The following is a 26,908-nucleotide window of genomic DNA, read 5'->3' as shown; positions in this document are numbered from 1 at the left end:
CATGGATGAACTGCCCAGGACCCCGGCCAAGGCAGGCCTTCCCTTTTGTATCCCAATCCCATCCGCTCTCACCTACTCAATATCACTCCAGAAACGCTTTCCTCTTTCTCTTACATCGACGAGTCCTCCTCTACTGGATTATTCCCGTTAGCATATAAACTAAACATACTGTAACAGCTCCCATTCTAAAACAAACACACACACACTTGACCTCACTTCGCCCCTGCAAGCTCCTCATCCTCTGCTCATCTTTACGGCAAAACTCCTTGAGAGAAATGTCTATACCTGCCCTGCCTAATATGGTAGCCACTTCCGTACGTGGCTGTTTAACACTGAGATGTGCTACTAGTGTTAACTACACTACTGTATTTCAAAGGATGTAAAATATCCTGGTAATAATTTTATACTAATTATTTGGGGGTGATAATATTTTAAATATAGTGGGTTAAATATCAGATATATTATTAAAATTAACTTCACCCATTTCTTTTACCTTTTTTTTAGTGTGACTACCAGGACATTTGAAATTACATATGTGGCTTACATGTTTTTATTGGACAGCACTTGTCTATATTCCACTGTCTACAATTCCTCTCTTCCCATTCTCTCTCAACACGAGCTAATCAGGCTTCCGTGCCTACCTCCCCACCCCTCCCTCCACCAAAACAGCTCCCGTCAAGGTCACAAATAACCTTTTCATTGCTAAGTCCAGTGGCCAATTCCCAGGCCTCATCTTATGCACCCTTTCTGTCTTGAAACATTCTTCACTTGGCTTCTGGGATGCCGCTGTCCTAGTTTTCCTCCTGCCTCACAGCCTGCTTCTTCTCGGTCTCCTTTACTGCTTCCTCCTCATCTCCTTGACCTCTAAATGATGGAGAGGATCAGGTTGCAGAACTCAGAGCTTTTCTCTTCTCTAAATACTTTCATTCCCTAGGTGATTTCAACCAATCTCATGGCTTTAACACAATCTGCGTGCTGATGACTCCAACATTTACATCTCAGCCTGGACCTCTGCCTTGAACTCCAGGCTCACATAGCTCACAGTCTACTCAATATCTGCACTTGGATATCTAAGCGGGCATCTCGTTCTTAAACCCAGCTTTTGATTTTGGCTCCTATGGTAGATTGTTACAGTACGGGCTCCCAGTGAATCACACCTTCCCAGTATCCACACCCTTATGTATTCCTCTCCCACGATGATTTGGCCATGTGGCCCATCTGGCTCAGCCAGGGAACTTGCTTTGGTCAATGGGACTTCATCAAAAAGATGCAATCAGAGGCTTCATAATCTCTTATGAATTGGGGCTTGCCCTCTTGGAATGCTGCCCTGAGACCCCCATGCCATGAAAGGCCTTGTGGATAGAGAGGCCCAGCTATCCCAGCTGTCCCAGTTGAACCCAAGCAGGACCAGTAAGTAGAAAAAAAAATGTCTTAGTCACCTCAGGCAGCCATAACCAAATACCATAAGCTGGGTGGCTTAAACAACAGAAACTTATTTCTCACAGTTCTGGAGGCTGGGAAGTCCAAGATCAAGGCACTGGTAGACTTGGTGTTGGGTGAGAACCCACGTCCTTGTCCATAGACAGACATCTTTTTGCCATGTTCTCACATGGTAGAAGGGGCTAGGGAACTCTATGGCCTCTTCTTATAAGGGCACTAACCCCATTCATGAAAGCCCCACCCCCATGACCTCATCCAACCCTAATTATGTTCCAAAGACCCCACCTCCAAACATCATCACATGGGGGGGTGGTGGTGGTTAGGACTTCAACATAGGAATTTCAGGGGAGGAGACAAACATTCAGTCCATGACAAAGAATGACCCAGTCAACCGACACAACTGTGAAAAATAATAAGTCATTGTTTTAAGCTACTGAGTTTTGGGGATGTTATACAACATCAGATAACTGAAAGAGCACTTCCTCCCCCAACCCTCCAAAAAAGCAATAAACAAGCACAAAACCCCTTCTCCTAGTCTTCCTTATCTCAATAAATGGTAATTCATTTAAGTTACTAAGGTCAAAAACCTTAGAGTCATCCCTGACTCCTCTCTGTCACATCCCACATCTGATCCATCAGCAAATCCTGTTGGCTGTGCCTTCAGCATGTATCCAGAATCCAATGGCATTTCTCTGCCGCTACTGTTAGTACCCAAGCCCAAGCCACTAGCATCTCCTTCCTCTTTTATTGCAAACATTACTTATAGGTGTCCCTATTTCTATCCTGTGCCCGTAGAGTCTAATTTCAGCATAGCAACTGGGTGATCCCTTGAAAGATTAACTCAGGTCATGTCAGTCCTCCACTCAAAAGCCTCCAATGGCCTCCCATCTCCCTAAAAAGAAAATGTCAAGTCCTTACAGTGGTCTATGAGGCCCTATATATGATCTGCCCCTCACTTATATCACCTCTCTGACCTCATCTGCTACCACTTTCCCCTTCCTTCACATGGCTCTAGACACACTGACATACATACATATTGCTAGAATAGTCTAGAAACACTTCTGTCTCAGGGTCTTTACACTCGTTATTTTCTCTGCTTGGCATGTTCTTCCCCCAGATATCCAGAAGCCGGCAAGCCTTCGCTCAGATGTCACATTCTCAGTGAGGCCTTCCTTTACTCTCTCCACCCATTCAGCAACACTATACCCGTTACCATGCTTTTTCTCTTCCTTTATACACTTAACATCATCTGACTTACTATATATTTTACCTATTTCTATGTACTTATTTCTTTACTGTCTCCTGCCACAAAAGAATGAAAGCTCCATGAAAGCAAAAGTACGTATCCGCTTTACTCGCTGCTTGTCCCCAGCAAGTGCCTGACACAAAGGAGGGGTTCAATACATATTTGCTAAAAGGATGAAGTGAGCAGCCCAGTATGTTCGAGAACTTTATACAGTTCAGTAGCAGTGGACTACCATGTGGGAGAAAGGGATAAACAAGAGACGAGGGCCAGTTCTTTAAGAATCCTGTTTGCAACATTAGATATTTTGGACTTTACAAATCATCTTGAGATCTTGTTAAAAGGTGGGTTCTGATGCAGCACGTGTGGGGTGGGGGCCGGAGCGTCTGCATTTCTAACTAGCTCCCAGGTGCTGCTGGTCCTCAGATCACACTTTACATTGTAAGGGATAGAGCTCCCCATCTGGCTGCTGATTGAAATAGGGCAAGACTAGAGGCAGGGAGACCAGTGTTGAGGCTATTGTAATAGACCAAGTCAGGGATGATCCGATGTGAACTAAATAAAATAGAAGTAGTAGGAATGAATTTGAGAAATGATCAGGAGATCAGATTGACTGGATGTGGTGGGAGTGGTGAAGAGCCAATGGTTATCTGAAGATTCCTGGCCTGGGTAATGAGTGAGTGGTGGTACCACCCAGTGGGATGGGGAGCATCGGAGAAGGTGCAGGTTTGGGTACGGGGGGAGAATGACAAGTCTAGTTCCCGACAACAATGCCATCCCATCTTTGGTGCCCTCTAAATGAGACACCCTCATTTACCCGGAAGACAGAGCTCTGGGTGGTGCAAGCCCAACACGACCACAGATGTGTGATTTCCCATCCTCAGCTGTTGAGTGCAGGCCCAAGTCAGGCTGCTTTTCATCCAGGCATTGGATCAAGTGAACTGTACCCTCTAGCCTGCTTAATGTACAAGGCTGTCCCAAGTTGGGTGTCCATGTGGAAGGTCCACCTGGTTGACCTTCTATCCTGAGGGGCTGGAGAGCCCACTCGGGCCAGGCTTCACCCTCAAACTGCCTAGTGGAGGCCGACTGGGCCACCCAGCCTACGGCTAAGGCAACGTAAAGACCCACCTTCATCCGTGAGGATCAGAGAGCCAGCCCTCTGCCAAAAGCACACAGAGTGAGGACCCTGAGCTAGCAAAGACTCCAAGAGGTGGACCTGGCCTAGCCAACAAGCACTGGAGTCCAGAGACCCAGGTCCCAGCTTCTGCTCTTCTCAAGTTGCTGTGTGACCACCTGTGTGGATCAAAACCCCTCTAAGCGGCAGAGTCCTGCTGGCAGGGAATTCTCAGGCTCTCTGCTCCTTGCAGGAGCATCGTAGGGATAGAAAAGCTAAAGGAGCACAGAGATACTCTAGGGAAAAGTGCTACTAAACATAACCCCCCCGCGTTGCCTCACACACGGTCTACAGTTAGTACTTGCTGGGTCTCTGGTGAGCTTTCAGCAAGGGGGAGCCAGCTCTTGGATCATTTGAGGCAATGAGGCTAAACCTTCAGTCTGTATCAGAATCCCCTGGGGGGTGGCTCTCAAGCGTGAGCTGGCATCAGAATCCCCCGGAGGGCTTGTTAAAAGGCATCTTTGCTGGGTCCCACCCAAGAGTTTCTGATTCAGTAGGTCTGAACAGGGGCCTAGAATCAGGAATCTGAGAAGCTGCCTTTCTAACAGGTTCCCTGGTTAGGCTGCTGCCGCTGGTCCAAGGACCAGACTTTGAGAACCGTTGCCCTAGAGAACCTATGGAAAATGTAGATCCCTGGGCCCTGCACCAGAGACTAGAATCCAGGAGATCTGGGTGGACCCCGGAATTTCCATCTTAGTAACAAGCACCTCAGGTGATCGATGCTAGGTCCTCCAACCCCACTGCCTTAGGGGGAATTCTGGAGGTTTCCTGAGGTGTCCCCAAAGGACATATGATTTGCTTGGACTTCAAAACAACCTTGTCACCTGGGTCAAGCCTGAAAGGCCACTGTTCTCCAAGTCTGAAACAAGCGCGCCCTCTAGTGGAACCTAAAGGGGTTTCCAAGCAGCCTGGAGGTGGGGCTTGTTAGCCTTCCTGTGCCTGGCAGGGACCCCTCAGGAAACATGAGGACACTGGTGAATCCCTTCTGAGAACAAGGTTTTATATGCGTAAAATAAGAGGCAAAGGGTTATAAATGGAGCCAATGACGTTAAAACACGGTTATCAAAATATTTAAACAGATTTGTAATATAGTACTTACGTTTCTTTATTAATGTGTTTAACAATAAGAGCTAGGCAACTACCGTAATTTCAAAGCGGCGATGAGCATAAACAGTATTCTGAGCTGTCTGCCACGGCTGTAACGTGATAGGAAGCCATCTGCGATTGCTACTGACAACAGATCCGCAGGCATGGCTCATACCTACATTCATGTGCTGCGTTTCTGCTAGAGGCTAGTGAAAACAAACATGTGATTATTTTTCTCATCCAAGTTAATGGACCCCTTAATTCCTATTTGTGGACCCCAGGTTAAGAAACCGTGCTTAAATAAAAACCAACCAAAAAGACCCCACAGGGATGGAGAAAAGGGAGTTCCCAGAGTGGGGAGTTGCACCACCAGCCCTGCAGGTCCTCAAGTTGGCTGCCGTCCAAGCCGTCCCGCTGGAAACCCATGGAAACCCACGGAAACCCACGATGGCGACCCTACCAGCAACAAATCCCTCTGTGCCTGCCGCCCTTGCACGGAATGGCCCTTCCACCTCCTCACCCTAAGGAGACCTGGCCCTCCTCTCAGGACACTTCTTCTCCCTCTGACTGTTCTGAGCAGGGACTATTCTTTCTCACAGCAAGCTTTTTTTTTTGGGTGGGGGGGTAGGGGGTTGAGGGTGGGGAGGTCCTCTAAGCCCCCATTATTGCTTCTAGATGTTTTCTCCTTCTTTCAAGCTTCAGCTTCTCTCCCTCAACACTGTCGCCCGTTGTCCTCCAGGTCACTATCAGATTCATCCCAGGTCAGTCTCACTGGGCTCGCAGTCTTCCTTTTCCACATTAGGCCTTTTGCTGCCAGCAACCTGGGTGATTTCAACATCCACGCGGCCGCCACTGCCAAACACCCTAACCTCATGGTCCGGTGAACCTCGTCGACTCTGCCGATCTGCACCTCTACTAAACCTCGCTCCCCACAACTGGCTTCGGTCAGCACCGCCAACTGCCCCACCTCAGACAGAAGCATCTGACCACAGCTGCCCAGAGTTTCAGCTTTCAGATCCTCATTCCTACCGTGCACGTGCCCGTGGACTTCCTCGTGACCTCCGACCCCTTGGTGCCCCTTTCCTCCCCCCAAGGATTTCTTCCCTGGTGGGCATAGGGCACTCTTCATCCCTCCCGCCCCACACTTCTACCTCCCCACTTACTAGCTCATCCCCTAGCTTGCTAACGTGAGAAGAAACCGCGCACAGCACGTTTCATAGGTTTGTAGGCTGAGTCCTGACACATTAGCAAGAAGAAACCATACTAGCAACAGCAAACTTATATAGTGCGAACTAAGGGGCAGGGACTCTTAGAAGCGCTTTACATACATTAAGACATTTAATGTGCATTACAACCCTTTGAGGAAGTACAGCTGAACCTGAAACAACACAGGTTTGAACTGTGCAGATCCACTTATACGTGGATTTGTTCAATAAGTACGTATATACGCACTGTAAATGTATTTTCTCTTCCCTGATGATTTTCTTAATAACATTTTCTCTTCTCTAGCTTACTTTATGGTAAGAATACAGTATATCACATATATAACATACAAAATATGTGTTAATAGACTGTTTACGTTATCGGTAAGGCTTCTGGTCAACAGCAGGCAATTAGCAGTTAAAGTATGGGGGGGAGTCAAAAGTTATACATTTGACTGTGCAGGGCATCGGCACCCCTAACCTCTGCGTTGTTCAAGAGTCACCTGTACTATTATTCTTATTTTACAGATGAGGAGACTGAAGCACAGAGAGGTTAAGGAACTTAGCCAAGGTCACACAGCTACTAAGCGACAGAACCAAGATTTGAAAGCAGGTAGTCTAGCTTCATAATGGGCAGCACGTACTTTTCATCATGCACATCTCAGAAGAACCTGTCTCTCTGGGCACCCAGGCCTGTTCACCTTCCTCTCTACCCTAGCTTCTCAGCTCCTTTGACTGGGTGGGAAATAAGTTGAGGCCTGCTCTACAGATCTGGCCACCTTAGATTCTTAGGATCCGGAGCAGGAAGCTCACTTAGGTGTCCAGACCAAAGCTGCAAGCTCTAGCCCAGCCCTGCCTACACTGAGGTCCTGGGTGCCTGCTCAGCTAACATGAAAGCGGCACTCTGTTTCTCATTCTTACTGTTCCTTGGGTGACCCACCCTTGGTCGGAAACCCAAAGGCATGGTTACCAAAACTCTGCCCCGAACATCCCTTGCCTTCTGGATCTTCAACACCACTGACCTTACTTCCAAAGCCCCAACCTTGAATGGATCCCTCAAGCCAGATGTTCTGCTTCTGCACTCAGGCTGCTGAGCCCTCCAGGAGAAAATGGGGTAACCGGACAGACCAGTACTGGAAGAATGCAAGGAAATCTGTTTCAGGAGGGGTCCCCTCAGTGCTGGCCACCAACCAGAAGGTTGAAGAAGAGCTACGCCGTCCAACATAGCAGCAGCTATTTCAACTGCAATTCAAGTTCCTTCAAGTTAAATTCGAAATTCCCCAGTCCTAGTGCCTCGGCCGCACGAGCCACACTTCATCTGCTCAGGAGCCACCTGGAGCTCATGGCTGCCACGATGAACAGAGCGGATATAGAATACCTCTGGCATCACAGAACATTCCACTGGACAGCACTGGGACAGTCTAGACTTACCTCCTTCTCTCATTTCCCACAGCACTTACTCCTCTTGTCACTATCCTTCTCAGTCTACCATCAAGCCCTTTCATTCTCAGCGGTTGTCATCACCTAACTCATCCACTCCCCTTTCTCCCAGTGCCTTCAACGTGCCCTCTCATGACCGGCCTTCATCTTAGCACCTGAACGTGCCCCAAGCCATGGGCAGAGAGGGAGGGGGAAGAGGGGAAAGCAGGGGAGAGAAACCCCTCCCTCGACTCTGCAAGGCCCTTCACCCCTCCTTCCTTAATGCCCTTAAGTGCTTCTGTCCCATCCCCGCATCTCCAATGACCTCACTTTCCTGGAGCCCTCTGAAACAATGTGGCACTCCGGATCACTAGTCCTTTGATGACAATTTCTAGTGCCTTCGCTTCCAGAACAACTAGCCACTCCTCTGTTGCTCTGACCATTCCTACAATTTCCTTACCTTCTTTTTCCTGCCTATTATTTTACAGGTTCATGTCCCACAAGGCCTTTTTCAAAGTTCTGTTTCCTCCCCACCTACACAGTTACCCTGGATCATCTCATCATTCCCATGTTTATATCCATCACCTTTATACCAAAGATATCGAAGTCAGCCTCTAGCCCAGACTCCCCTGAACAGCTCCAGAACATTCCATTCAATGGCGTCCTGGACATCTCAACCTGGAGAGCCTAGAATTGCCTTAAACTCAAGTAAAATCACCTTCCTCCTTAAAATATGCTCCATCCTTCTGTGCTCCCTAGGCACTAGGGGCAGCCAATCCCCCCGCCCACGGCTACCCAGACCAAACTCGTGTGGCCTCAGAAGACTTCGTCCTCTCCCTTGCTCCTATAGCATCTTAATTATAATAAACACTATTAATTTAATGATTTATTATTAATTTAAATTACAATAAAATACGATTTTAATTCTACTGGGTCCGCCAAAAAGTTCGTTCGGGTTTTCCCCTAAGATGTTATGGAAAAACCCGAAGGAAACCTGAACACACCTTTTGGCCAACCCAATACAGCTTCATCTCCTGAAAAGATGAAAAGACGAGACTGCCACCTAGTGGCAAAGCACAGATAAACAATTAGATATGGAATATAAAAAGTATAAGGAACTTCCAGGAAAATGTGCCTTAGGCTGCCTAGGAAAGTCAGACACAGATCCAGAGAGGACGTAGCACCTTCGAGCTAACTTGTAGAGGAGGACGCTGAGTTTGCCAGGTCCGAGTAGAGAAGCTGGTTTGTGTATTGGGCGGGGGAGAGGGGGGTGCAGGTATGACTTCGAAGGTAAAAGTAATGGGAGTTGAACTCTTAAGTGATGGGAAATGGGGTCAAAGAGAAAGGCAAGGGTCAGATTGTGAACAGTCTTGAATGCCACGTAAAGGAGTTTTGGTCTTCATCCTGTACGGGAATTTTAAGCAGTGGAGTGAATTCTGATCAGCTTTGCTTTCTTTAGAAAGGTATTTTGGAGACTGGATGCAGGAGAGACTGGGTGGGAGGTAGGGGCAATCAGGGGGCAGGGAGATGAGAGAAGAATCAAAGTACTAGTCCCAGCAATGGAGGCTGAGAGCCCGGACTAGGACAGGGGCGTGGGGGCCAAACTGGCCAGCATTTTGAGAATCTGGATCCTCAGAACTTCTGGGCCGACTGGTATAGGGGATGAGGCAGAGGAAGGGGTCCAGGAAGCTGCCTTGGATTTTGGCACTGGATGGTTGGTGGAGGCACTAAGATAAGAAATAGAGGAAGAGGAAGAAGAGCAGGTTGGATGGAAGGAGGAGCACGGAATTGAGGAAGCTGATTGCAGATGTTTAACCTAAAGTACCTGTGGTGTTTCTCGGGCCTGCATCTATAGATGGGGAATGCCAGGATTTCTGGGGCAGGCAGGGCAGAGAGGAGCCCAAGGAGAAACAGCCAGAGAAGGAGAAGAAGCTGGAGACAGGGGTGTCATGGGGCTCAAAGGAGAAACGGGCATCTAAGAGGAGGGGTGTCAGCAGTGTTAAATCCACTGACAAACATGCACTTCGTATCTGCAAGCCTGTGGCTTTAGAAGTCAGCAAGGTACAACCCTGACCCCAAGAGCCCACGGTCTAGTTGGAAGACAGATGCGAAATTAACGAGAGGCAGTTTAAGTGGTTAATAATAAGAACAACAATACACAGCACTTACCACGCGTCAGGCACTGTTCTGTATACTCTACATATATGAGCTCCCTGACCCCTCACAACACACCTACTAATCCTCATTTTACAAACGAGAAAACAGACACAGAGAGATGAAGGCACTAGCCCAAGCGCCAGAACCAGGATTCGAACCCACAGTCTGTCAAATCCAGCAACTACATGCAGTGTGGTCATGACGCCTGCCTGCCTGGTTTGAAATGCCAGTTTAAACTCTAGTGCAGGGGTGCCTAACCTTTGGGTATCTTGGATCCCTTGGGCTGTTTGGGGCCCTCTCTCAGAATAAAGCTTTTAAAATATAAATATATAAAATATATTACATATTAAATATATTATATTTATATATTAAGTAACTGTATTTTAAATATAAATATCTAAAATAAAAGATACAGGGTTATAAAAGAAAAAAATACTATCAAAATACAGTTAGTAAAATACTTTTAAATAATAAATGTCTTTAAATATTGAGGTGATGATGAAGTGAAAATGATTTTTCAAGATTATCTGTAGCAGCTGTAATCAGTAGAAAATATCTGTGATTTATATTAACGACAACATGCCAAGTACTGCAAATGCAACTGTGGGCTGCTGTCTGCGATTCAGAACTGAAGGAAATGCTGTATTTCAGTTGAAGTTAATGCAAATGAAAACGCGATTTTTTTCCCCCACATCCAACGTCATGGACCCCGTAAGTCTTAGTGAACTTTGTGCAGATTCAGTGAGATCAAGATCATCTTGTAAAACTCTTACCCAGTGCCCAGTTCATGGAAAGCGCACAATAAATGTTAGCTTGTAAGATGTATAACAGGATATGTGCAATGCGTAGTGTGTGGATATACAGTTATTCATTCATCCCTGAGATATCGAGAACGAAAGAAAAATTCCTGTCCTTAGAGTGACGGGCATGTAAACAGACACCTGCACTGCAGTGTGACAAGTTCAGCCACAGAATAGTTTTGGAGGGCTGCCTGGAGAAGGTGACTGCGGAGGTGAGTTTTGAAGAAGGCATGCTTTCCTGGCCAACAAGCTAGAGATGGGTATTCCTGCCAGAAGTCATGGCATTTTCAAGGGCACAGAGCCATGAAAGTTGTACAGTAAACTCAGGGGACCCTAAGGATTTGGGTATCGCCAGAGTGCAGAGAACAAGGAAAGGAGGAACACGAAGGGAAAGGGGCAGGGCCAGGGCACACAGGGTCTTTTGTGCCCCTGGGAGTATGGTGCTCTGGGGACAAGGGGGAATCACTGAAGGTTTCCGAACAGGGAAGTGCTATGAGCCAATGCGGGCTTTAGAAACAGCTTTGGGAGTTGCCAGGACTGAAGGGCTGTTAGGAGGAGCGGGGGAGGCTGGGGGCAGGGAGATCACACAGAGCCAACTGCCATGGTAGCTCAGCCCAAGGTTGTGGCCCTAGAGATGGCAGGAAGGGGATGGCCGTGAGAACCATCTAGGAGGTAAAAGTAGGAGAACATGGTGATCTCTGTACACAGCACCGGCACGATCTTCTCCACAAGCAGATCTGATCAGGCCGGACTATTTGATAAACAGTGTTGGGACAAATGAGAGACCATCTGGAAATAAAGCTGGTCCCTTTAATACCAGGATAAATTCCAAGTGGATAAAAGACTTAAAGGTAAAAAATAATAATAAAAAAAAATAAATAAATGGAACTACTAACACAGCAGAAGAAAATCTGGGATATATTTTTTTATGACGTTGGAGTAGGGAAGGGCCTTCTACCCATGACTCAAAATTCGGAAGCCATAAAATAATAGATACATTACATGGAAATGTAAACATCCTACCTGGCAACAATAAATCATCAGCAAAGTTACAAAACAAATGACAAAAGTGGGGAAGATATCTGCAGGTCGAAACACAAAGGGCCAACTCCTATTTATAAAGCGCTCCCAGGATTTAATTTTGTAAAAGAAAAAAAAACAACAATGAGAAGAATGAGCACATGAGAGGAACACATAATTCAAGGACAAGGAAATCGAACGCCAATTTAAACATGTAAAAAGAGGCTCAGCCTCACTCAAAGTAAGAGAAATTCAAATTAAAACTAGATCAATAAACCATTAGTTTTACCCATCAGATGGGCAAAAAGTGGAAAGGTTGGAAATAAGCCAAAAGCCTCTTTTGGTGAGGCTGTGTGGAAACAGACACTCTTCCACATTGCCAAGGAGCATTTAAATTGGTCTAACTTTTCTGGGTTTGGAAATATCCATCAAATTTACAAATGCATATACTCTTTGATTCAGCAATTCCACTTAGGGGGATTTATCCTTTAGACACGCTTGCACACCTGCAAAATGGCATAGGTTCAAGGTCGTTCAGTGCAGTGTTATTTATTTTAGTGAGAGGTTGGAAACAACCTAAATGTCTATCAAGAGGAGATGGGATAAATAAATTACAGTAGAGTGTTGTAGCCTTGTGTTGTGTCTAAAAGCTGCACCACCGAGTTCAAATCCTGGTTCGGCTACTTACTATCTGAGCATCAGTTTCCTCATCTGTAAAACGGAGATAACAGTAACACCTACCTGAGAGGATTGTGGTGGGGATTCAATGAGTTAATGTATGGGAAGAGCCTGAAACAATGGCACGTCACAGTGCTACATAAAGTGTTGCCATTTATATTACCCTGTATTTTATCATCCACCCAACAGAACACATGCTGCTGTGAATGAGAAAGCTTCCTATGGGCTTACTTGGAAAGCTCTTTAAGACACAGTGCTAAGCAAAATAGTAACAGCAACAAAACAGTTGTGTGGTATGCTATTTGGGGATGTGTGTGTTAAGAAGAAAATAAAATATTTTTAAAACTTACTTATATATACAAAAAAAGAGAAATTCTGGGAGGATATGCAAAAAAACAACAATGGTGGTAACCTGTGGACTTGTTGCTGTGAATGGGGGAAGGGGTGTGGGAAGGTGTTTTTTCACACAATGGCTTTCTGTATCTTAGATACAGAGCTATATAAATGAATTACACAAGAAAAGAATCAATAGGAAAAACAAGCTGATGCTATGCCCCTTCTTAAAACTTTCACTGGCTTTCTACAGCTCTTAGAATAAAGGCCAAACCCCTGACCACAAAGCCCTCCATATCTGCCCCTCAGGCCCAGGGTCATCTGCCCTCCCTCCGGTTCTCCCTCCTGCTGAGGTGCTGGCGTATCTGCCATTTTGTCCAGTTACAAGGGTTCACCTCCCTTAATCCTACACTTACCTAGTAAACTCCTACTCATCCTTGAGATCTCAGTTGAAATGTCACTTCCTCAGGGAACTCTCCCCAGAACTTCCATACTAAGTCAGCTTGTTTTGTTCTAGGCTCTCATAAAAGCATGTTCCTTTCCTTCAGAGTACTTAGCTCAGTTCTAACTATACGTCCATTTGTGTGATTACTGAATTCACATCTGGCTCCCCCCACTACATTATGAATTCTATGAGGGAAGGGGTGGGATCTGATTTTCGCTCATCAGGGCCCCCCAATGGCCAGCACAGAGGCTGGCAGAAAGAGGGCACGTGTAAATATGTCGCTATGGTTTGAAAGTTTGTGTCCCCCAAAATTCATGTGGTAAAATTCTAACCCCCAATGTGAACGTATTAGGAGGTGGGGACTTTGGGAGGTGCTTAGGCCATGAGGGTGAAGCCCTCATGAATGGGATTAGTGCCCTTATAAAAGACACTGTAGAGGGATCCCTCATCCCGTCCACCACGTGAGGGCACAGTGAGAAGGAGCCAGCTAGGAACCAGGAAGAGGGGCCTCACAAGAAGGTGACCATGATGGTGACTTGATCTCAGACTTCCCAGCCTCCAGAACTGTGAGCAATAAATTTCTGTTGTTTAAAAGCTACCCAGTCAGTACTATCTGGCTATGGCAGCCCAAACAGATGAAGACATATGTGTTAGATGAACGGATGAAATAGATGCGAGGGTAGGGATGATTCCCAGGTTCTACCTGGGGTGACTGGTGGTGCTATCTGTCAAAAGCCACAGGAAGAGAAGCAGAGCTGATGGGGAAGATAATGAGTGTGCACAGACAAGATGAGCTTATGATATCTTGACTATCTTGATATGATATCTTGAGCATCAAGCATATCTTGAGTATGCTTGAGATATTCAGGTGGAGATGCTTGAGTTAACAACATGAAAAGGAATCTCCTAAGATTCCGGGCTGCAGAGGGCGATGTGGTGGCCATCACTGCACAGACTGGTGGCTAAATTGTGTAAGCACGTGAGACCATGCCGGGAGTAGCAGAGCGAGAGGTGAGGCCAGAACAGAACTCTGGGGGAGATCAACATCTCAGAGGACAGAGGAAAGAAGACTCCTGCAGGAGACTTGGAAAGGCATGGTCGGTGAGGTGGGCAAGCTGGGAGCGGGGGGAATGTTGGAAGCCCTGAGAGTAGAACATTCCAAAAAGGAGTGTTCAACAATGTCCAACGTAGCAAAGAGTGTGGGCAGGATGAAGCCTGAGAGACGGCCATTAGATTTGGTCACACAGTCGTTGGTAATCTTTAGAAGTGCTGTTTCCACGAAGAGGTGGGCAGTGTGGGTGGACATCAGACGGCAACATTCTGATGAATGAAACGTAAGTAAAAAGAGGGCTCATCAGATGCAGACAAGAGTCACTCAAAGTTATGTCCTACAAAGTGAGAGAGTGGCATGGACATATATACACTACCAAACGTAAAACTGATAGCTAGTGGGAAGCAGCCGCATAGCACAGGGAGATCAGCTCGGTGCTCTGTGACCACCTAGAGGGGTGGGATAGGGAGGGTGGGAGGGAGATGCAAGAGGGAGGAGATACGGGGATGTATGTATATGTATAGCTGATTCACTTTGTTATAAAGCAGAAACTAACACACCATTGTAAAGCAATTATACTCCAATAAAGATGTTAAAAGTTATGTCCTATTCATGAGGTGATTTCAAGTAGTAAACAGATAAACATCTTGTTTTTAATTTAGAAGTTACATATTTAAGGTGTATTAAAATAGATAACCAGTGTACTGAATCCAGGATTTCACAGAGTATAAGGCTTCTCTTCAAAACAAATATATTTTAGGAAAAGAAAAATCAACAGATCAAATATTACATACATAATAATACAGGTGATTACAATGAATAAGGCAACAATTATGATGTCCAAAGAACTGAAATTCAGGAAATATTGTTTGGACTATTTTTTAAAGATGCTTAGCTGACAGGGAGGATGAAGGATGGAGTTGTGTGGAGTTAAAGTTTTTTAGAATAGGGAAGACCGAAAAGCCAGTAGTGAAGCATTGAAAATCCAGATAAACAAGGGACTTATCGATGGGATGAGGTTCCAGAGGAGGTGGAAGGGATACGAGGCAACCACACCGGGGTGTGGGACCAGCCATGTGCAGGAGGAACAGCACTCCCTCCAAGACGGGAGGGAGGAACCTAAGGATGGGCGGGGTTAAAGAAGCTCATCGAGTGGAGAGACGTAGTTGAGGGAAAACTCCCACCGGAAAGTCTCTATTTCCCCAGTCATTTGTTGGGAGAACATCTACTGAAAGTGGAGAGGACTGGAAGTTTGAATAGACTGGATAGGAAGTTTGGGGAGGGCGGTAAAGCTCTGGCATATGACTTCTGAGGGCTGTGTGTGGAGGAGCCGGTGAAAGATAGAAAACAAGCGAGCGATGGTGCTGAGAGCACAATTATAACAGAGACCGTGGGATTTCTGCGGCCCAAATCCGAATGACCGGAGAGATTTTCTCAGTAGACCAAGACTGGACACTGGGATTAGACACTAATCCCAGTGGAAGGGACAAGGGAGTGAGACACTCTCAGGAGCTGGTGAAGGGAAGGTTCCAGTAATTGGTCATAGCGGCACAAGAGTCACTCAAAGTTATGTCCTACTGGGGAAAAGGGGAGGTTGAAAGGAGTAGATATTTGGGTCAAAGAAAAGGACCTAAAGGCTTATGATCTCAGATAGAAGAGTTTTAGTGGAAAGCAAGGGCCAGGTGGCTAAAGGGGAGGCAGAAGTCACTGCAATTGAGAAGCCCAAACCTTGAGAAGCTGGGGGTGGGATGAGTGGTCCTCACCGGAAGGCTCTCAGGATGCTGGCTGGAGTTGTAATGAAAATAGTGAGAGAGCCATGGGCCAAAGGCATGGCGGAATGTGGGAGAAGTGACCAAGCGGTTTAGGTGGTGGTGGTAGTGAAAAAGAGAGGATGGTAGAGGAGGAAGCACTGTCACAGAAGGCAGAGACGAAACAGTGGTCTGAAAGAGACAGTGGAGAGCCGGGCGGCACACAGGGCCAAGCGGAGAGAACAGCCTCCGTTAGAGGGAGTTTCAGGCAAGAGCTGGGAGGACTTTGTGTGCTGTGAAGAGCTGGGGGTAAGGGTGGGGTTGCACACGGCCAAAGTCAGAGTTGGGAGGAAAGGAGAGAGAAATAAAGAGCCCGGCTGGAGGAAGAACAGAGCAGTGTGGACAGGGGAGGTCATGTTTACTATGGTGGTGCCGAAGGGCTGCAGAAACGAGGGGGGGATGAGATTCCCACTCAGCACCCCCCAGACACCCCCAAACCACAGGAGAAGCAGGACCTTGCCTTTCAGGGAAACAGGGTTCCCCGGGCATGGGTGGTACCTAAAGGACAGCTGTCTGGCCTTGGGTAAAAACACCTGAGCCAGCTATTTCTGGAAAATTACAAGACTTTTATTAGGGAAGGGAAGCCCCAAACTCTCAGCTTTTTGGTTTTCAGGGAATACTCTTCCCACTGTTCACTCCAGATGCACGCCCCCTCTGCAAGGCCTACATCCAAGGCTCACGTGAAGGTAAAACCAACCTCAGGAAATCCAGATTTTTTTTTTTTTCCTCTATGTGCTCATAATTTCCCCCAGGTGAACAGCAGATGACAGCAAAGAGCCAGAAAGGAAGCCAAGAGCACACAAGAGCCCAGAAATGGTAAAGTAGGGAAGGCGAACAAGGCTTCAGAAATCCTATCACGCTCTCACAGTTGCACTTGTCACGCTGTATTACACCTGTCTGTCTTCTCTCTCAGACAGGGACTCCCTGTGGAAGGATTGGGCCTTTCTGGTTCGTCTCTGATTCCCTAGCACAAATGCTCTGCACATAGTAGGTGTTGAACAAATCCCGGCACACCTCGGGGTTACTGCGGGTTTGGTTGCAGACCACGGCCATAAAGCGAATAGCGCAATAAAGTGAGCCGCATGCATTTTTTGGTTTCCCAGCACATATCAAAGTTACGTTTACATTATATACTGTAGTCTATTAAGTGTGCAATAGCACTATGGCTAAAAAAACAAAGTACATACCTTCATTAGAAAATACTTTATTGCTAAAAAATGCTAACCATCCTCTGACAATGCAGGGTTGCCACAAACCTTTAATTTGTAAAAAAAAAAAAAAAAAAAAAACCACGATAAAGCAAAGTGCAATAAAATGAGGTGCGCCTGTCTGTGTTGAGTGACTGGCTGAAGCAGGGCGGGCTGGAGGGCTGATTCCCAGCCTGATGTGGTCAGGAGACACACATCTGTCTTTTAGGACAACATGGTGTGTGAGAGAATCAAGGCCAGGCTTTGAATCCAAGCTGCGGGGCAAGGTACCTAACCTTCCCGAGCCTTGATTTTTTTTTTTTTTTCCTCTATAGAAGGAGGATTTTTCACCAGGTTAGTTGTGATGGGAACATACACCAAACATGCCTAGCACAGTATCCTGCACAGAAAACACTCAATAAAAAGTAGGCATTGATAGTTACACTGTGGTTGCCATTACTGTTACTACTATTACAACCTCTTTTCAAGGCCAGGCACCAGAGGAGAGGCGAAAGACTCACTCACAGTAAACAAGTAAGTAAACTGGAACTAAGACTTTGGAATCCCTACTTCCTTATTAGCTCAGTTCCCCCAAACAGTGCAGCAACAGATTCAACAGAAGGCTGCAGTGGAATCAGTCACTTCTAGAAAGTGTAGCCTCCCAGATGGTGGGATTTTTTGAAGAGGCGGGGGACGTAGAGGCTACTGGGTATTTTCCGTGTCAGACCACTCTGGCTCGGCCAACTGACAGACTTTTATGGCACCTCAGAGCACAAACAGGTTTAACTAATAGCCATGCACATTTGGCCAGAACTTGCATCACACACCTCAGAAACCAGGAACCATGAGTGGTGGGGCCCTGGAGACCTGGGACAGCTTCCTGCTTGGTTCCCTTCAGAATGAGTGTATCTCTGAGACTTAACATATTATTAGGAAGCTATTTCCTGTGCCACAGGGGACAGACCTGAGAAATGGCCCAGGTCACCTAGATATTGGAACGTCAGACCTCTCTTAAAGCTCAGTGGGGAAAAAGAGTGTGTTTAGTGCAAATTAAAAGGAAGTGCTCTTTGACAGTGTGAGACCCCAAGTGGCTATACAGGGTAAAGACAGCTTCAAAGAATATTTAGAGACAGGTCCTAAGAAGAGTCCTAACTGACAGAAACCAGGGATCCTTGACTGTAAGTAGACTCCATGGAGAGCAACAGTTCCCATCCTCCAGCATGTCCCCCGGTTGACTGGTCCTTGAGGCTCCCTCGTGCCAGGAGTTCTTAAGATTTGCTAGAATTCCTGAGTTAGAGGAAGCACAACTTCCAAACGATCTCCCAGTGGGTTTTAGGGTCCATGTGGCTTCACGTGATAGAAATGAAACCCTTGCTGCCTGGGGTGAGGTTAGTCTCCCAGAAAAGTCCCAGCAACCAAGACAGAGAGGCTGGTGGCTATGACTAAAAGAGGATGATTTCCAGGTACAGGGCCTTCCGGGAAGGTCAGAACTTCGAGAAGGGGGCTCTCACAGCCAGTCTCCCCTTCTCGTTTGTCTACTACATAATAGAGGGAGGGGATCATTTAAGGGTCATTGTGAGGTCACAAAGAGATCAGCTTCCTGACCCGGTTGGCGGTCTCTCCCCTCATGATCAAATGAAGATTTTCGATGCTTTGTTTTACATGAAGGCCACTGCTCTTTCACCTGCCTCTTCCCTCAATCCCATAATCCCAGTTTCTGGACTTCTTGCCCCTTTCGATACCTTTTTTAGTTCTGAGAGGATGGGTATAATGAGAAAAGCACAAGGTCCTTCTCTTCTTCTACCCTATTCTGCACACTGAGGCCGGGAGAAGGCACAAGCAGAAACGAGTGACAGAGTGCGTGAGGCTCCGTGAAAACCCAACGCCACCACGGACGAAGAGCCCTAGGACAGGCCGTCAGTGGCACCGAGCTCACCCACACAAAGGATGGTTCTGGAAAGCCAGCAGGCTCTTTGCGGGCCTCATCCGTGCCCGTTTTCCCACTGCCTGGTGTCTGCAGAGACCTGGCCAGGCAGCACCTCAAGATCCTGATAGGCACCCAAGAGGTTGTGAGGGCCCCAAACGGAAGGGTGAGGCTAGGTGTCGGGATGGCACAGGGGCGGGGCTTGCTGGCCTTACCTCCTTTCCAGAGCAGGTAGATGGGTACCACGTAGAGCATAACATGCTGAATGTAGTAAATCTCCAGTTCAAAGGGGAGCTGTAAGGACAGGAGAGAGAGAGGTGTTTCAGAGCAGGAAGCACTCATTCCAACAGATTCTGAAGTTGAACGCCCTCGCTCCCAAGGACCCACATCTTAGCAACCCCACGCACTTCAACCAGTTCAACTCCCTTCGCAATTAGAGAAAAAAGAATGAAATGAATATGCCTATGACCTACGCTGGCATCTTCCAAAGTGTATTTTGCAGAGACGGTATTTGAAAACTGCTCCACTGAGAAAGTTTGGCGAAAAATTTAAGAAATGTTACCTACAATCTATCCCCTTGGAGATTCACCATGTATATTAGTGGTAGATTAAGGACCTGTGGGGTCTGTGCAAAGAAGAAGGCTGCTTAACACTGTTTATCCGGTGTGGCCCAAACTGATTTAGCCAGTGCCTTTGCAAAAAAAAATAGCACTTAGTGTTCTGCAGAAAAATACTTGGAGAAACACAAGCTTGCGTCACTTCCTGCTCCTGGTGAGTAGCTGATGGCCTACTTAAAAGCTTATTTCTCATTTGACATGAAGAACATATGGGGTAGGATTTATTATTCCCATTTTGCAGATTAAAAAATATTGATTGCCGGGTCTGGTTAGGTCTAGATCCAAGAATAAAGAGTTTCTCCACTGGATACTTGGGGTCAGTCCAGGGTTAGCCCTAATTTTGGGTGAAGACCAAGCAGCTGGGCCAGTTCTGGCGTGGCTTGCCAAAAAGAATGTCCCCACCCTCCTTCCATCCAACGTGCCCACTCATTCACTCCTGTTTCCCATCTCTCTCAAAATGGAAGCTCTAAATTACCAAAGCAGAGTGCGCTTTCAACCTGGCACGGGGACCGTGCTGCAGCGCTTGGCAGTGGGTGGAGAGTGGAAACAGCTGAGCAGCTAACTCAATTTTGGGAAAAGAACTGCAGCCGCTGGCAAGAGGCCTGGCCTCCGGGGCTTACACAGCCCTACACAGACACACACACACACAGATACACACACGCACGCCCACACACCTCCCCCCACCCCGGCCAAGGGGAAGCCCAGAGAAACAAGGACACCCAGGGCAAGGGTCAGCTGCCTCACTGTGTCCAACAGGACGAGCACAGAACCAAACCTGTGAGCTCCTGAGAGGACCCAGTTCTGGGCTCCCCACACCCAGGAACCCAAGGGCCCAAACCGAAAGATGGCAGAGCTCCCAGAATGGGAGCTGAGATGACTGCAGACCCTGGACAGAGTCACCGGTCTGGCTCTTGAAAATAAAAACCCACACAGAAGGAAAATTTCCCAAGGACCCAGATGATGCTCGACTATTATTTTATGCTCACAGAAGGAAATGTAAAATCCCAGAAAGAGAAATGAGGTTCCAAGCGTCTCTGTAGACCTCGCTGGAATAGCTTTAAAGGGTCATGGGGTTTCACAGTGGAGGTAACCACTAGCAGGAGGTAACTTCGGAGGCCTGAGAGGTCCACGGGGACCCTCAGAGTAACGTGGTCTGGGATCACTCTACTATCTTAAATTAACTGACTGGACTGCGGTCACACAGAAAGCAGGCAAGAAGGCAAATGTCTCGGGAAGGCTCAGCTCTCTGGTGCCTAAGGGACTAGACCTCTCCCTGAAACAGGGCCTGGGGACCCAGGCTGCTCTCCCACAGCAGGGAGCAGAGAACTGGGCTCGCCTGGGTCCCAGCCAGGTCCCCAAGCAGTATCCCCCTTGCTGAAGTCTCAGACTCCAGCCACTTTACCCACCTAGACTCACGCTGCCCACTTGCTTTCCCTTCCCTCACAGCCCTTCTAGAAAGCAAACTCCCCACCAGGCACGTCCAGGGAGGCAGTTCAGCATTGCGGCCGCAAGCAAGGACTTTTCGAGGCTGCCAAATTCCTATTCTAGATTTGATTCTGCCAGTGAATATCCCCGTGGCCTCAGGCAAGTCACTTAACCTCTCCATCCCAGTTTTGGCACCAGTAAAATTAAAATAGTTATGCTGTTATAAGATTGCTGTAAAAACATTAAACAAAAAATTTTACTAAAACAAACACTTGTGGAATCCTTATTGCATGCCAGGAACTATTAAGCGCTCTGTTAACTATCAGTTCACCTATTAATTCACCTGTACTGTTCCCATTAACTCCACTTTAGAGGTGAGAAATTGAGGCACAGAGAAGTTAGATAACTTACCCAGGGGCACACGCCTCATCGGGTGACAGAGCCAGGATTCAAACCCAAGCAGTCCGACTCTAGAGTTTATACTCTTAGCTTGTACACTCCCCTACCCCGTGCCCCGCTCCTTCCCTCCCACAAACGCCTGACACCTGGGAGATGCGCAGGGGAGATGCGCAGTGGAGCTGAGGCCCTGTTAACAAGGGGAGTGGTAATAGAAGCACATTAGCAACAGCAGGATCGGCAATTGCCCTCCACCTGGGGGCTGGGCCCAGTCCCTCCCCGTTCACGTGATCCACGCCCTCACAGTGGCCAAGCTTGGCCTGCAATACAGGTCTCTCAGCTCCCACCGGGATTCTGGAGACACCTCGGTCACAGATCTCAGCTGGGGTGGCCAGGAGACCGGCCCCATCAGCAGCGTCTTTCCTCTGAGGGCGGCCTCTCCCCCTATTCCAAGAGTTCTCTACCTCAGAAGGATACAGAGAGTGTTCAACTAGGTGTCAGCACCGCTGACAGCTAAGGCCAGGGAGAGGAAGGGAAAGGGATGAAAGAGAAGGAGGGCAACCTAAGAAAACCACACAAGTGGCAGGAGGAAGGGAGCTGAACGCGAGCACGAACCTACCAGTGGACATTTAATAACAAAGAATATTTAGAAAGTACTTATGTACCACGTATTGTGTTAAATACTTTCATGTGTCTTATCTCACTTAATTATTCCAAGATACCCGTTTCATAAACACTATCTGTAAAGTGTCTTACTTCCCCCAGAAGAAGTTCCACTTGGCTAATTCATCTCTGCCCTCCAGAACGCACATCTGGAACTCGAGTCTAATGTACATATCTGGGCTCCTTTTCAGCTGGGGGATTCCCGAGGCTTTAGACAGAAAGTCCTACATCCCTGCAACTGAAAGCCAAAGGCAATAAAAACATTTTAAGCTACATAAGTCATAACTTCCTTCTCACGTCCAAGTCAACATCTTTTTTCAGAATCAATAGAGTAGACTGGCAAAGTTCTCCAGGCCTCTGGAATCGGACTGCCCGAAATATGAAGCACACGGGTTCCATCCATGGCGAGATCCCCGACCTCCTTCCTACCGACCGTCCGCCCTCTGACAGCCGCACCACCACCCTCTGCCGTGAAGACTGCCCATCCCAGTGTGCCGTATGTCCCTGGGTACTTCCGTTACCATCAGAAGCCCAAGACTCCCAGGTCACCGCCCAACACCTGAGCTCTAACCTCCATATAGCTCTCTACAAGCCCGAATCTGAGACCACCTCCCACTGCTCCCCAACGCTTGAAACGCTTCCCCTCTATCCTCTGGAACCCACTATCATTTGCAAAATCCCCTCCACCTTCAAACTCTTCTCTGAGCGGTCCCTTGACCTTCTTACTTTGATGAAAACCTGGTCGCCCCTCTGAGGACACAGCTATCCCTACAGCCCTCTCAAGTGGTGGGTGCTTTCCCTCCCATGTCACCTTGTACCCCTGGGCCAGGAGGGGTCCTGTCTGCCCCTCAATGCTGTCTCCTTCCTAACCACTGCCCTGATCTGAACCTCATGTCGTCAGTCTCTCCCACCCACTACTCTCAACTCTGGACCTTCCCTGTCACTGCCGTCCAACATGCCTTTGTCAAAATTCCCGTGTTTTCAATATTTAGCACACACTGGTTTCTAATGCCTTGAACTCCATTCCCCTCGAGGGTCTCACGTCCATCTCACCTCAGCCCTTTATCCCCATGGTCATACCTGTCACTGCCAACACCTCCAACCCTTCCATAAACTCTGTCATGCACCCCACTCTCCAACCACCACCTCCTATCTACCCAATCACTCCGCGCCCCTCATATCCCGACTAATAATTCTTCCCCTTCACTAGGACCCACATCTCCTGATCCTCCACTGTTTTGCTGGCCCTCACCTACCTCATGTCCTCACTTCTATACTTGCCCGTCACTCCCTTCCATACAGTCTCAACCCTTTTCCGTGCCTCTACCATGCAAGTAAGCACGGCTGGAGAAAAACGTAAAGCTATGCTGTTAACCCTTGAAATTCATGACTGCAAACTTTGAGCGGGCCCTTAATGCGACCTTATAATCCGACTACATTCAAATCCATTCACTCTCCTCTCTCCTGGACGATTCCTATCACTGTTTCACAACTTCTCCTGTGTTCCTCAAACGTTCCCCCATCCTCCCTCTTGGCTGGTGGCATGGCTTTCTAGTCATTGGGGGAAAGGGGGCAACTGGAAGAGAACATCAACGAGCTCCCACCTCCACATCGCCCTCCTCCCTGCACCGTCCCCACCCATGCTGCTGGCTAAGGCTAGTCCCCATTCCTGCACTAGATCCTATCCTTTCTCGTCTACTCGGGGACACACCACCAGCAATTTGTCCCCTTTTTCTGGATCATTCCCATCAAAAAACAAGCTACAACGTTGTTCATCTAGAGACAAAAATTCTTTTTTTTTAAACATCTTTATTGGAGTATAATTGCTTTATAATGGTATGTTAGTTTCTGCTGTATAACAAAGTGAATCAGCTATACATATACACATAACCCCATATCTCCTCCCTCTTGCGTCTCCCTCCCACCCTTCCTAAGAGACAAAAATTCTTGATCCCACTGCACCCTCCAGCTATCACCCCCATATCTTTGCTTCCCTTTATAGAGAAACTCCTCAAATGGTTTGTCTCTCCTCACTGCCATCATTTCTTCTCCTCTGAATTATCCTTCCATCCACTCCAATCAAATTTTCATACCTACCACACCCCAACCCCCGAAATAGCTTTGATTGAGGTTACCAATGACCTCCATGTTCCTAATTCCTCTACATATTGGAGAGGCCCAGAACCAAGTCCTTGGCTTTCTTTTCTATCTACTCTCACTCACTAGATAATCTTATTCAGGCTCCTGGCTCTAAATACCATCTATATACTGATGACTCCCAAATGAATATCTCCAGCCTAGAGTCAGGCTGTTAAGACTGAAATTCTAGCTCCATCATTTAGTTGCTATGCAACTTTGGGCAAATCACAATCTTGCTGAGCTTCGGTTGGCTCATTTGTAAAGTGGGAATGATAATAGAAGCTATCTCATCAAGTTGTGATGAAATTAGGTGAAATAATTTGTGTAGAGTTCCTGGCCCCGTGCTGGCATATAATATGTACTCAATAAATGCTAGCTGTTATTATAATCCTCCTCTTCAACGTCAATGCAGCCAGTGAGTGGTAAAGCCAGGATTTCAACTCCAGCCATCAAGACTAATGCCAGGTCTCTCTGGGTCAAAAGCTGGACCTCATTTCACCTGACTATTCTGCCCTAGCAAGAGACTCCAGCAAGAGATGGTGGCACCTGGGCCTGCCCACAGCCCTAAGTCACAATCACTATTTTAGCAGACAACTACTAGGATAACTTTAGCTTCCCAGCTCAATCCATTCTTTTGGCCCATCTGTAAGAGAGAGTTTCTCCTGGAGACTTCTTTATTTCTCAAAGGAGTATCAATACTGCTCTCCTCTTCTCACCCATGACAGTCTCATTCTTACTCTCGGCCAACCAATTAAAAAAAAAATCATTTATTGAGACACTCCTAGGTGGCAGGTAATGTGTCTGGCTCTGGGTACACGGCAGTGATGAAGACACAGTCCCTGCCCTACAAGAGCTCACAGTCTGGTTGAGAAAGCTAACAGATAAAGGGATAACATCAGCACAGCAAAAGAGCATGGAAGGACCTGTATATCAAGCACTGGATTTGGTTTGATTTTTCCTTAACAGTAGGGACGGTCCTGTACGATGTACAGTTGTGCAGAGCTCCAGCTGGTGGCTGTGTGTCAGGGACTGGGAATAGAAATGTCTAAATCGAGCTTGAAGGCAGAGGCAGCGAGAGAACAGAGGATGGGCAGGTTTGAGAGAATGTAAGGAAGTTGAAACACCAGGACTGAGTAATTGACACAGACGCGGGGGGGTGGGGGTGGGGGTGGGGGCGGTAAGCAGGAGTAAGAGGACAGGTCAAAGATGACCCGCAGGCTGATGGCCTAGGTGGCTGGTGGGATGTTGGGACTCCTCCCTAAGTTGGGGCCGACAGTCAAGGAAGCAGGTTGGAGGACGAGGAGCATAAGAAAAGCTGAGACCGGGCTGAGTTTGTGAGCCCAGTGTGAGAACCTCGCAGAGATGCCCATAAATCAGTGGGAATGTGGGTCTGGATCTCAAGGAGGCTGGAGAAGATGAGAAGAGTTGAAAGGCAAATGATATACATGTGTATGAAATGCAAACAGAGAAAAGTAAATGGATGAAATTCTAAAAGGCATAGAAATGCTGATATTCTCTTTATGCACCCAAATAGAACACCTTATGCAGCCCACTTTGCAGACCCCTGTCCATAGTACTCTTTCAAGAGTGAATGGATGGCGAGGGATGGAAGTCGTAGCTCAAGGGGAGTATTGATAGAATTGGGAGAGACTTGAACATAGTTATAGATGGAGGGAAGGAGCCAGTGGGGAGAGGGAGGCTGAAGAAGCAAGAGGGGGAGGAGGCACCGGATGGTGAGAGGTCCTGAAGCAGACAGGAGGGCTGGGAGCCAGAGCACAGAGAGAAGCGTTAGCCTTGGGCTCCAGGAAATGAGGAGGGAAGGACGAGCTGAAGTGAGAACAGCTGCACGAGGGAGGGGTGTGCGGGGAGCGGGGGAAGTTCACAACCCAGGAGCTTCCCCTAGCCAGCTGGGGACTTGTGTTACCAAAAGGGTCCACGGCTGCTGATGAAGTGCGAAGTGAGGACGGGTGGTCACAAAGACAGGACCCTGCTCTCAGCTGAGCCCCAGACTGCAGCCTCTCCAAAGAAATCAGAGAATCAAAACAGATTATTGCTATGGTCTGAATGCTTGTGTCTCCCTCAAATTCATGTCCTATGGGATGGTATTAGGAGGTGGAGCCTTTAGGAGGAGATCAGGTCCTGATGAAATCAGAGGCCTCAGAGAGCTCCCTAGCCCCTCCTGCCCTGTGACCCGGAAAAGGGTCTGCACTTGACCCTGCTGGTACCCTGATCAGACTTCCAGCCTCCAGAAGTGTGAGAAATCGATTTCTGAGGTGTATAAGCCACACAGTTTATGGTATTTTGTTATAGGAATCTGAACAGACTAAAACAATAATCTATCTCCCTTCAAGGGGAAAGGATGCAGCCTTCGGTAATTCTCCTGCCGACCAAGTTTGGCTTTGGAACACTTTATCTTCATTAACTGACCACAGACTTCTACTGTGGCTACTGGTACCTCAAACTCCTTGGGACTAAATACCACTTGTTAGAGGAACCACAAAAGGAATGCCCGCAACCTAAAACTCAACCGCGATACATTCACAGAACAGAATACCATGCTGCCATGAAAAACAACAAGGTGCCATGGCAAACAGACAAATCCTGAATGTGGAACATTCTGCAAAACAACTGGCCTGGATTCATCAAAATGTCAATGTCATGAATGAGAGGCTGGGGGACCTGCTCCTAGATTTTAAAAAGT

General features: G+C 47.4%; 1 protein-coding gene across 5 annotated transcripts in view; it reads right to left on the bottom strand.

Moving 5' to 3' along the window:
• TMEM164 (transmembrane protein 164) overlaps positions 1 to 26,908 on the bottom strand; it is a 158,105-nt gene that overhangs the window by 12,158 nt on the left and 119,039 nt on the right. For all 5 annotated transcript variants that reach the window (XM_068533208.1, XM_068533203.1, XM_068533204.1 and 2 more), the window contains one exon: positions 19,183 to 19,261. In XM_068533208.1, the coding sequence (XP_068389309.1) occupies positions 19,183 to 19,261 (79 nt within the window). The remainder of the gene's footprint in view (positions 1 to 19,182; positions 19,262 to 26,908) is intronic.

Source organism: Eschrichtius robustus, chromosome X, assembly GCF_028021215.1.
Source record: "Eschrichtius robustus isolate mEscRob2 chromosome X, mEscRob2.pri, whole genome shotgun sequence".
NCBI lineage: Eukaryota > Metazoa > Chordata > Mammalia > Artiodactyla > Eschrichtiidae > Eschrichtius > Eschrichtius robustus.
The sequence above is the reverse complement of the archived record's forward strand: the minus strand, read 5'-3'. Positions and strand labels throughout refer to the sequence as shown.